The sequence below is a fragment of the Sceloporus occidentalis genome, unplaced genomic scaffold (assembly GCF_023333645.1).
Source record: "Sceloporus occidentalis isolate IW3139 unplaced genomic scaffold, rSceOcc1.0.p SCAF_7, whole genome shotgun sequence".
Lineage (NCBI taxonomy): Eukaryota > Metazoa > Chordata > Lepidosauria > Squamata > Phrynosomatidae > Sceloporus > Sceloporus occidentalis.
The window spans coordinates 34745039-34757281 of record NW_028316987.1 but is presented as its reverse complement, the minus strand read 5'-3'; the positions used below and the strand labels follow the sequence as shown (position 1 = coordinate 34757281).

Below are 12243 nucleotides of genomic sequence, written 5' to 3'. Positions count from 1 at the left end.
AAAGGTAAAGTTTCCCTTTGACAAGATTGTGTAGTTGTTTCCGACTGTAGGGGGCAGTGCTCTTCTCTGTTACTAAGCCATGGGAGCCAGTGTTGTCAAAGATGTCTCCGTGGTCATGTGGCCAGCATGACTGCACAGAACAGTGTTACCTTCCCACCTGTGATCTACTTGCATTTTTACATTCTTTTGAACAGCTAGGTTGGCTGAAGCTGGGACTAATGACAAGAGCTCACTCCGTCATGAAGCACTTGGACCTCCGTCATGAAGTACTTGAACTGCCGACCTTGCAATTGTCAGAGCACAGTCATAATCGCTAAGCCACTGCATACCTTTTACATTAGAACTGCAAAATTATATTAGGTGGAAAGAAATTTCAAGTGATACTAAATTTTAATTATAGCATTTCCATTAAATTGAAAGTAATAATTGAAATCTTTTAAGAGATGGCAACATACTTACAGAGAAGGACACACTTTATAAAGAGGAACATATAGTCAAAATCTGATACAATAGAATTTTCTTTTCTTAGGATATGTGGACCACGCCATGGTGAAACAAAGCAGAAAGAAATTGATTGGGGGAAACGCTGCGTTGATAAATTTGATATAATTGGCATAATTGGTGAAGGCACTTATGGACAAGTTTATAAAGCAAGAGATAAAGATACAGGTAAGCTTTCAGAAATGTTCTTTGCAGAAAAAGTTGAAGTTGACTGTGATCACCACAGTTCATTCTGTATCTTTGGGGCTAAATCGACAGCCCCAAAGAAGTGGCTTGCAACTGCCTTTTGAGCGCTGGATCGGGGCTGCAGTAACCACATGTTGTGCCCCCGATCTGGTGATTTGCCAGCTTCAAAAGAAGCAGCAGAAGCCGCTCCTTTTGGAGCTGGCAAAAAGCTGAGCTTGCTGGGGTGGCAGCAGCTTTTCCCCATTTCTTCGGTGCGGTGTATCTAAATGCTGCACTGCAAAAACATCGTAGTCCAACCGGCTATCTGGGTGGATGGCTGGCGTGATGCTGGCATCGGGGTGGAACTCTATACCCTGATGCTGGCATTTCTTGACAGTCTGTGTAGCCTGTTTCTTAAGGTGGTATACCTGTATTCATTGATTCATTCACCTTAGTTGCAATAGTCTTTGGGATTTCTGTTTGGCAAGCTGATGTAACCACAAATAGCTGTGACCTCAGGGAGGCACGAACAGTTACAACTTCAGGGTTATTGCAATGTGGAGACTGATCCATTTATACCTGGAATGTATTGGCTTCCCAGGATAGAAATGATTTATTGCTGAAAAACAAAATGCAACTGAAGCATGGTGAAAGAATAGAAAGCTGTCCGATATTTGATGTTCTGACATATGTGAAATATAATTTACATGGGGTTTTAACTCCAGTTGATGTAGCTGGGTCTCTCAATTTTCATAACACTGCTCTCTTCATCTTAATTTAGCATGATTTAATTTATAGCCTGTTTTTCTCATAATGTAGGATGGAAGGTAGCTCACAGGATAGGTTAAAACAAAGTTCTGCTAAAAATAGATAGGTAGGTAGATTGATAGATAGATAGATAGATAGATAGAGAGAGAGAGAGAGAGAGAGAGAGAGAGAGATGATCTTTAAACAAATAAGATTAAAGTCCCACTAAGTTAGAACAGTTTAACATTTGTTGGGCAGAAGCAAGTACTTTTTGAACAATAATTTTGGGGGGATACAGTTATGCAGAAAGTTCTCTGTGAAAGATTTTTTCTGGATTATACCCTGGATGGTATGGAGCAGAGTGTTGTTATGCATGCTGAAAGAAAAGGGGGTAGTAGTGGTATTAGGAATGCTTTAACTCAACTTTATTTGTATATTTGTAATGCTGAAGCTGAAGAATGTATTCAGTTCTATTTTCTTGCAGTAATTGGAATGACAGCATAGGGTTTTTAAAATGTTAGTTACTGTTATGGTGTTATTAAAAAGGTGCATAACATTCTGAATTATTAAATGAGATCACTACTAAATTAAAAAAAATATTTCTTCTAGGGGAAATGGTGGCACTGAAAAAGGTACGGCTAGATAATGAAAAGGAAGGGTTTCCTATCACTGCTATTCGAGAAATAAAGATTCTCCGACAACTTAATCACCAAAGCATAATCAACATGAAAGAAATAGTAACAGATAAGGAAGATGCTTTAGATTTCAAAAAGGATAAAGGTAGGTACATAAGTTTTATCAAATGCAACTTTTTGCTTTGTCTGGTTGTTGCTATTGTGTGCTTTCAAGTTGTTTTTGACTTACATGAGTTGGTGACCCTAATGTAAACCTATAATTGGGTTTTCTGAGTGTGCGACTCACCCAAGATCACCCAATGGGTTTCCATGGTCAAGCAGGGGTTTGAACCCTAGTCTCCAGACTTGTAGCCCAGTGCTACAAGTTTAAGGAAGTTTAAGGAAGACACCTACAGTGCTGTATTGAAACCATTCATTAAACATAAATGCAGTAAAAGATACTGCAAACATTTGCATACATTTATTCTGCTTAGGTTCTGGTAATCTACAATTATGAGCAGGATATTAACATCCTACATACTGTGTAGTTGGTTTGTTCCTCCAGCGTGGTTGTTCTTGTCAAACAGCATGTGGTTTTATTAAAATAACTTTGTCTCAGCTTTCAATATATGAAGATTGAAGAGAAAGAAAATCACAGGTTAAATACTAATGAGCAGTGCAATTCTACATAAAAACTTATAAAAATAAAATGGCAGCAAAACAAAATCTCAAACCAGCCTGAGAAGATATGCATCATTATGAAAAAATGTTGGACTTGATTAGTCCAGAGATGGGCAGTTTCTCTGAGATCATTTTTGCCATCTTTCAGATCTTTGGGAGTTGCACTCCTTGTGACTTGCTCTCAAATGCAATTTCTATCCCTTGGGACTTTTATTTTCCAGAAAAGGCCTTTTTCTTAAAAAGGAAGGCCCTAGTCAACATGGGAGATATTTGAAGGATTTACAGAATAAATAAATAAATAAATAAATAAATAAATAAATAACTTTATTTATATACCGCCCTTCGAAACATCAGGGCGGTTAACAGCAATATTCAATACAATTTATAAAAACAATACCATTAAAACAGTAATAAAAGAACTTGTGCCAGATCACAAACAACTGACAGAGGGGGGAAGAGGACTCTCAGGGCAAAGAATCAGGGGTAAGCCTGCTTGAAAAATAATGTTTTTAGCCCCTTCTTAAATTGGGCCAGGGAGGTTGCTGAACGGAGCTCGATGGGCAGCAAGTTCCAGAGGGTGGGGGCCGAGATGGAAAAGGCCCTTCTAGTGGTGTTAACCAATCTAGCCTCCGGAACTCTTAACAAATGCTGCCCGGTGGATCTGAGTGTGCGGGGCGGATTGTACGGAGAGAGGCGGTCCTTTAAGTACCCTGGGCCCAAGCCATTTAGGGCTTTATAGGTTATAACCAACACCTTGTATTGCGCCCGGAAGCGAATAGGCAGCAAATGTAGGTCTTTTAAGACCGGTGTTATATGACTGGTCCTAGATGTATTAGTGACCAGTCTTGCTGCCATATTCTGCACTAATTGCAGCTTCCGGGTATGGTACAAGGGTTGCCCCATGTAGAGCGCATTGCAGAAATCCAACCGAGAGGTTACCAGAGCGTGTACCACTGTTTCTAGGTCCCCCTGGCTCAGGTAGGGATGCAGCTGGCGTATCCGCCGAAGCTAATAACAGGTGCTCCTGACCGTCGCGTCCACCTGAGATGTAAGGTGGAGCAACGAGTCGAGGAGCACCCCCAGACTGCATACAGAGTCCCTCACGGGAAGCGTGATCCCATTCAGGACAGGTGGAACCACCGCCATCCCTGGGCCAGGAGAACCTATCACAAGTACTTCCGTTTTCTCTGGATTCAAGCTGAGTCTGTTTTCCCTCATCCAGCCCATTACCGACTCCAGACAGGCCACGAGAGGAGAGATGCCATCCCCGGTCACTGCATCAGTCGGAGACATAGAGAAAATTATTTGGGTGTCATCAGCGTACTGATAACCCTGCGCCCCATGTCTCCGGATGATCTCTCCCAGCGGTTTCATGTAAATGTTGAAAAGCATGGGAGACAGAATGGCTCCTTGAGGGACCCCAGATGTTAGGGGTCTCTTGTCGGAGCACACGTCTCCCAGCTGCACCATCTGGAACCTCCCAGAGAGGTAGGACCGGAACCACTGGAGCGCAGTGCCCCCGACTCCCACCTCTACCAGGCGCTCCAGAAGGACACCATTGGCACATATATGGGCACACATGTGTGTATGTTTTCTCAAGAAAATGTCCCCTAAATTTTGTGTCTGGCGGGGGGGGGAGGTTTACCATAGTCTTACAGAAACAATCTTGTGTGGGGGAGCATGTGCATCCCTCATTCTTATTTTGCCCATATGAGGAACAAGTCAAAAATACACTTTAGAAGTAACAGATTCCTGCTTTTGTTTGATCTTAGCATACTGTGGCTTGTCTAAACATATTTGTGAAACCACGATATCAAATTACCATATTCCTTGAAAACAAATGCAAACCTAAAATATATGGTTATTCTGACTCTTAGTCTTCCATCTCAATTTTTAAAGCAGGTCTTAAAATGTAATACATCTTGCATTTTATCAGTTCTTTTAACATACATGTGGAGATCAACATGGTATTTGAATATGACACGTAGAATTGTGTTGAACTTGGAAATGTTTACCATTTATTTTTTTACACTCCATCAAGAAGTATTCAAGGGATATATGTTATTTATGTACTGCTGAACATTTTAACAATTTATGTGTAAAACAAAGTGTATCTATACTGTTTTAGTTGTGTTCACTGTTGGTGCCTGACACCAATGACATTTTCTAAAAGTAAACTAATTAGATGTGAAATTAATATTCCCCTAGGTGCTTTTTACCTAGTGTTTGAATACATGGATCATGATCTGATGGGACTTCTGGAATCTGGTTTAGTTCATTTTGATGAAAATCATATTAAATCCTTCATGAGACAGTTGATGGAAGGCTTGGATTACTGCCATAAGAAAAATTTCTTGCACAGAGATATTAAATGCTCCAACATCTTATTAAACAATAGGTATGCATCCACATTTGTAAATATGTGAAGTTTAGAAATTCAGAAATAAGCAGATTCATTTTTATGTGATAGTCAGGATCTGTCAAGTTTGATTTAAAATTTTTATTACATTTGCACCCAGCCATCCCCCCTCTCCCCACAGATGTTTAATATTAGGGGCCAACAATATATGAACCAAATATAGTATTTTCTGGTGGTTGTCCATTTTGGTTCCCTTCCACTACAGTTGTCATTGAGAAAACAGCAGATCTGATGGAACGCAGGGTGTATTCTTTCTGCGCTCTCTATTTCCCATCTGAACTGCTGATTCTGTTGAGAAAATATGACACATGGTGATCCCTGCTCTTGTGTGTCCTGTTTTTCTGTAGGATTGGAAACCAGTGTTCAGACTTTCAAGAGCTGCAAAGTAGTATGGGCTTCCCATGTGCCTTTTTCCTAGCAGAATTGCCAGGAGACTATTCTTCTCATCCTCCAGAAGTTGTACATCTCTGTTTTATACATATCAGTTGAGCAAAATTAAGCAGCTGCTTTCTTCATTATTAATGAAGGATGCTTTTTGATTATGTTTATTAGCCATAATAGCCACATGGAACTTCCAGACAGTGCACCTTTGGACTTCAAAAACTGAGAACAAGTATTGAGAGAGGGCTGTTACCTTTCTGCTCTATTTACTGATTTCACAGCTGGACACATCTACAAGGCTACTTGGAAATGGGGCTCTGCTTCACCGGATGGTCCAGCAACGACACTAGGCCATCCTACATTCATTTCACACACACACACACAGCCAATACACAGGTGGTTAGCTGCAGTAGTGAGCCTTAAGACGTTGGCTGAAAATATATTAATGAAAATAGGAGCATACATTTCACGAATAATGAAACTGAAGGCAATCTAATTATTCTTTAAGTCAGATGGCACATTTAATGAATTAGTTAATTCACAAGATAGAAATTAAATCAATAAATAATAAGAAATGGCAAGTATACAAATACAAAGAAATAGCAAATAAAGTGCTTTAGAATTATTAATTCTAATAATTTGTTCTAAACATCCAAATAAAATTAATAGTAATAAAGTAATACTATGTGTCTTCGACTATAAGTCGAGAAATTTATACCCAAAAATTGAAACTAAAATCCTGGGTCAACTTATGTACAGATCAATACTGCTTAGGAAGGTCCTGAAAGAAGGACAACCCCATGTGCCTTGGCAGTGGTTTTTGAAAGAGCTGACGCACATAAGTGTGTGTGAAAGAAGTGATTCCCATCTAAATCTGATGTTAAAACCTTCTCTCCCTATCCTCCTCCTCCTCTGGATTTCTCTCCCCATCAAACAAACACCCCATTTCTCTCCAGTTCCTTCCCTTTTCAATCCGGTGTTAACCTTCTCTCCCCATCAAACTAACACCCTATTCCCCTCCTGTTCCTTCCCTTCTTAATCCGATGTTAAAACCTCCTTCAGCACCAGGGAAGTGATGTTAGCTGGTCAGGAGAGGTCCAGAGATGCAGAAAGAGGAAGGGAAGTGGCGTTTTCCTCTTTAGAGCTTTTGTTAGATGCCCCTATGTTTTACCCTCGACTTATCCACGGGTCATATCAAAATCCATGATTTTGGCCTTAAAACCTTCTCTTGACTTATACCTGTACAATATATACAAGTATATATGGTAGGATGATTTGCTACTATTAAGAAGTTTTTCCTGTGAAGAATTTTATGTATTTTCTAATTTTATTTCTTCACATATAATTAACAATCCATGAAACTTTCAAAGCATTTTTGTTATGTAAATTTCAATCATGAAGTTACACTTTGTTTTCTTTTTTGTTATTAATAATCGTACAATTTTTTTTACTCTTTCCACTAGAGGGCAGATCAAACTTGCAGATTTTGGCCTTGCTCGGCTGTATAGCTCTGAGGAGAGGTAAGTGTAATATTAATCCTAAGCCTTCTTTTCTGGAGTACTCTGTGAAATATCTCTTAAGCAAAATTTAAAAGCTAGCTGGATTTCTGTTATCTGGGTTAATAGCATCTGTCAGTCTAAAATAATTTTTAAATAGAATTGTAGAAAATATATAATTGTATAAATAATATACTTTATAAAATATATAAAATAAAATTCAGGAGAAGAATGAAAGTACAAACCATACTTTTGAAAACACATTCAGTGTTGCTAAAGATCTTTGATTCCAATGTAATATAAATGACAAACATTCTTGATACTCATTTGTCTAGTTTTCACTGAGGTAGAAAATCTTTCTCTCCAGTGTGACTCAGTATGCGACATGAGGATTCACATAATTGAAAACTCTTCTGTAGAAAAATAGCTATTCAATAATAGGGATAAGGAACAGTAGTGAGCTTTTGGGGGACTGAGTTATGTGTGTCGTATGATCTGCTCAATGCCCTCTAAACTGGCTTGCTACCCTCTGCAGTAGTAGAAATCTCTTGTTTTCAGATACCCCTGTGTTCTTGGGAGAACAGCTGCTATGGTCATGTTTCTTGCTTCAGAAGGAGGCAAATACAAAAAGGTGACATCAAGGGACAAGTAACCTTTTGCCTCTTTCCATCAGTGTGCAAGCATGTCTGATGAAGAGATGTGTCAAAATTATCTCCATTGAAATGGGATCAAGGCTAGTACTTCAAGTCATGCAGTAAGCAGCTACCTCTGGGCACACAGAAGCCTTTAATTACTTGCACTGGTACACTAAAAATTCTGTTACTTACCCAGTCCAGTATTCCCTATAGAACTTTTGTTGGATCTTTTAAATCACAAAAGTAACTCTTTTGTCAGTGCACTGTGTGGTGCAAATGGCCTTGCTGCTACTTTGTGATTAAAATAGCTAACTTCTTAGTTTCATCTTGTCAGCTGTGCTTATTTCAGGAATTACCTTTCTTCCAGCCTAAGATTTAAGGCAGTATCCAGTAAAATGAGATCCAAGCCTTTATACCTATAGCTGTCATATTTATTTTTCTGTGTTTGCAAACATCACTATATTTTCAAAACAAACCACTTGAATTCTCTCCATCAAAATAAACCAGTATTTTATCAGAATTCATGTCTAAAAGAGATTATTTTCTCTCTCTTTGAATCTCATTTCCATTATTATATTTTTTTGTAGTGCAGTTACCATCAAGGCTGTATTTAACAAATCATTTATTTCTGTTGTTTAATGGATACTTGTTAAAATATGTATTATTTCAGTTTAATAGGTGTATTTGTGCCACTTGTAATGAATTTTAGGATGTTATTTCAAACAACTAGAACAAAATGTAAAGTATCCTGTTAAGAAAGGTGTTTATTGAATCAACATGTCTCATTTAGGAATATAAAATGTAGGCTGTACCAATTGGTGGTTGTATAAAACATATAGTCAGAACCAGCAGAAATTAACTTCAAGGTGTTGTTGATGCAAATCAGTTATGGATAGGATTTTCTTTGTTCTATCTTTGAATTTATGGGGGATTGCATAATTGGAAGAATTGAGATTATAATAAAAAATATTGCAGTTGTTTTGACAATTCAGGACAGCTCACAGGAAGAAAGTGATTATAATGGAAAGTGATTTTTTTTTCTTTAGCTGCTTTACATCTCTCCTGGGTGTAGGGTCAGGAATCGTCTGGTGTGGTTTGTTTCATTTCTGTAGTACTGGAAAATTACCCCACAGTAATTCATTTTTGGAGAAATGTGCTGGCCAAATGGCCATAATAAAGTTATTATTTTTGGAGAAAATTCAAATGTGTTTCTTGTTTCAGTCGGCCATATACCAATAAAGTTATCACATTGTGGTACCGTCCACCAGAACTTTTGCTGGGAGAGGAACGATATACACCTGCCATTGATGTCTGGAGCTGTGGGTAAGGCTTTTGATACATGCAGTAGAGTCTGCAACAGCAAATTGCCACAGAGGAAAATGTTATTGAGAAACCTATTGTGTATTCTGTTTTGCAGATGCATACTGGGTGAACTTTTTACTAAGAAACCAATCTTTCAAGCAAATCAGGAAATTGCTCAGCTGGAACTGATAAGGTAAGTTCTAACATTGGGTCTATGGATCTCTGAGAAACTTAAGACTTAAGCAAATTTTTGCCAATTTCTTGTTCTTCATCTAAAGGTACTGTATATATGAATTGTCATTATTTTGATAAGTCATTTGTGCTTAGATGCAGCCAGTCATTTAAACAATCTGTATATGTAATCATTTCTCAGAGAGGAGAGGAATGACTTTTTTTCCTTTCACAGACTCATGTATTCTTTGAAGGCAGTATCACTTTTATTTATCTCAGATTTCCATATCACTTTCATAGGTGGTAACATCTACATTAATTAGTTGTTTCTTAGCATGATAAATAGTGCATTTACATTTTCAAAGTGGTACTCATTCTGGCCCATAGAACTCATTGTATTAAACTTTCACAGAGTCCCCAGTTCACTGAAAATCTGAATCTAAACTATTAAATGTGATGACGCATTACAAAACATGGAAGTAATTTGTGCTTGGCTTAGAAGAGTGTCTTTTCCCTGTTGCTTCTTGATACTAGTCAAACAGCATTCTTTTTGAAAGAGTTATCCACTAGATGGCAAAAGAGCAGGTGTCAAAAGTAAGAACTGGAATAATGATTTCTATGTTTTACCTAGTTTAAAACAGTGTAGGTCTCTTCTGAAAATGAATTTAATTAATTTCATTAGCATGTTAGTGGATACCTAGACCACACCATCAGTATGATAGCTGGCCACAGTTATATTAATAGGTTTGCTAGTACCAAAGATTAAAAACAGCTGAGAAAGAATGAGAACATTGATCATCTCAAGTCATTACACAGTTGGGGTTTTCTTCTGTGCTGTCCATCATTCAATTACTCATTGGCTATGGGCTTAAAGTATTTTTCTTGCATCTGGATCCTGAACATATTCTTATAGTAAGCCTCACTGACTTGCCTAGGTCTCAACAATAGATGCAGAAAGGAGAACAGGTTGCTTGCTTGTAACTCTGATTCTTTAAGTGGTCATCTGTAAATTCACACAAATGAATCTTGTTCACCTCTTAATGCAAAACCAAAGGTCACCTAGTCAATTCTCCTTTTTCCATTAGATCATCTAACACAAACTAATCTTGTCATGGTAGCTGTGAATGTTTCCATCTACATTACACTAGATAAGTCACCAACACTTCAGCATAGTCATAGGCCTGGGTATCCAGCTGCTGCTGTGTCTAGACTGTGGCACCAGTTTCCCAATTAAGGTGCCTCTACTGGCCTGAGTACAACCTCACTCCTCAAATATTTATGCAAAGATGACCTCTTCATTTGTTGCCTATGTCTACTACCTCTACTCAGTGTATGGATTATCTTCTCTAGCTTCTGATGCAACCCGTGCGCATGCGGTTGCTCCTGCTCAAGCATGAATATTGGCAATGGTTTTACCACCAATACTGAAAAATATGCTGGCTCTAGTGTCCACAATTATACTAGTCTCCATTGTGACAACTCTTAACTTGTGGTCTCCTATGACTCCTAAATCCCTTTCATATGTAGTCTTGTTAAGTGGGGTGTCCCCTATCCTGTATCTATGCATTTCATATTTTCTGCCTAAGTGAAGTACTTTACATTTCTCCCTGTTGAAATTGGGTTTGAGCGGTCAACCAATTACAAATCTACCTAAGAGTTGTATTGTCTAGCCCGCCTTTTACTAGCTTGTTTGTAAGAATATCATGGGGGACCTTGTCAAACGCCTTACTGAAATCAAGATATGCTATATCCACAGCATTCCCTTCATCTACCAGGCTGGTAATTTTATCAAAAAAAGTGATCAGATTAGTCTGGCATGACATGTTTCTCAGAAACCCATGTTGACTTTTTGCAATTATAGTATTCCCTTATAAATGTTCACAGGCTCTCTGTTTACTTATCTGCTCTAGAATCTTTCCTGGTATTGACTGGGCAATAATTGTTGAGATCCTCTTCTAACAAAATAGAAAGCTTACCATCCTGTCAGAAGTGCACTGATTTCTTCTCTTGATAGTTTGCAGAACCAAAGAAAGACTGAGCTCTCCAGCAGATTCTGGATCTCAATGGAGTGAATTATATCAGTTTTGAGAAATTTAAAAATGTAAAAAAATGTTGAATGAAAATGTTGATTTTTACTTTTGACCATGATAGTACTCAGGGAGATTGGAAACCCACCAGTTGCTCTCCAACATTGTGTTTTCTCAAAGTTGCCACAAATGGACTACCTCAAAGTGGATATTTTTGCAATGGAGGCTACTTCCAAGTGCTGTTTTTTTTGAAGCAGAACAGGGCTGGGACAGTGCCTTCATACATTTGTGGGCTATTGTACATGTTTCCTCCCTTTCCTCTAATAACAAGGATTTTGATCAGTATCTGGGAGCACAAAAGGTAAAGTAAATGCTAATAATCCAAAGTGTATACTGGTGGCTAAGACAGACTTGTCTTCACTGCTTTCTGTGCCCATTACTCTTGTCAATAAGATGCTTTGTTCAGCTTCCTTCATGCAAGATTTGGGCAAGATCTTCACCTGGATCTTGCAGCTTTTCATCCAATGGCACGAAAGTTCTTTTCCTTTCCGTGTTAAATTTGCATGTTGAACTACTAATTGATGGAAGGAAACTGTTTATCCAGCCATCCTATCAGTTGAAGTTGAATTGTTCAGTTGCTTAACTGCCTGCCAAAGGTTTCTCACTATTACATAGGCCTGTTGATGCCATGCTGCAGTTTCTCCACCTGAAGATACAATGTTTGACATTTGTATATGTACGGGTTTCTTGCGTGGGAATTTCAGTCAGTCCATCAAAGCTTAAATACCTGTAGTGATTCTTGATAGGCTTCCTTGTTCTTACCAGTCCCTGTATTGTCTTTGGTGGTTCTGTCAAAATGTACAGCAGGACCATTTGAATCTCTTGTCTTGGCTGACTGGCCATCACTCTCCTTTTAAGATTATTTTCCTTGTGTCTATTAAACTGGCTTGTTGGTCCAGTGAGGTATGTACTTGCAAGAGTGGATGAACCTTACCTTGTTTTCCTTAAGGTGATCCTTTGACATAATACGACCTTTCTCCCTAAAGTTGTTTTTCAATTCCATCTGGGCCAGGATGTTGTTCTGCCTACCCTTTCCCCAAATCT

General features: G+C 38.4%; 1 protein-coding gene across 1 annotated transcript in view; it reads left to right on the top strand.

Moving 5' to 3' along the window:
* Positions 1–12243, top strand: part of CDK13 (cyclin dependent kinase 13) — a 51554-nt gene that overhangs the window by 27291 nt on the left and 12020 nt on the right. Inside the window, exons 4-9 of the mRNA XM_089532569.1 lie at positions 530–669; positions 2023–2193; positions 4917–5106; positions 6972–7028; positions 8861–8962; positions 9057–9134. Coding sequence (XP_089388695.1) covers positions 530–669; positions 2023–2193; positions 4917–5106; positions 6972–7028; positions 8861–8962; positions 9057–9134 — 738 coding nt within the window. The remainder of the gene's footprint in view (positions 1–529; positions 670–2022; positions 2194–4916; positions 5107–6971; positions 7029–8860; positions 8963–9056; positions 9135–12243) is intronic.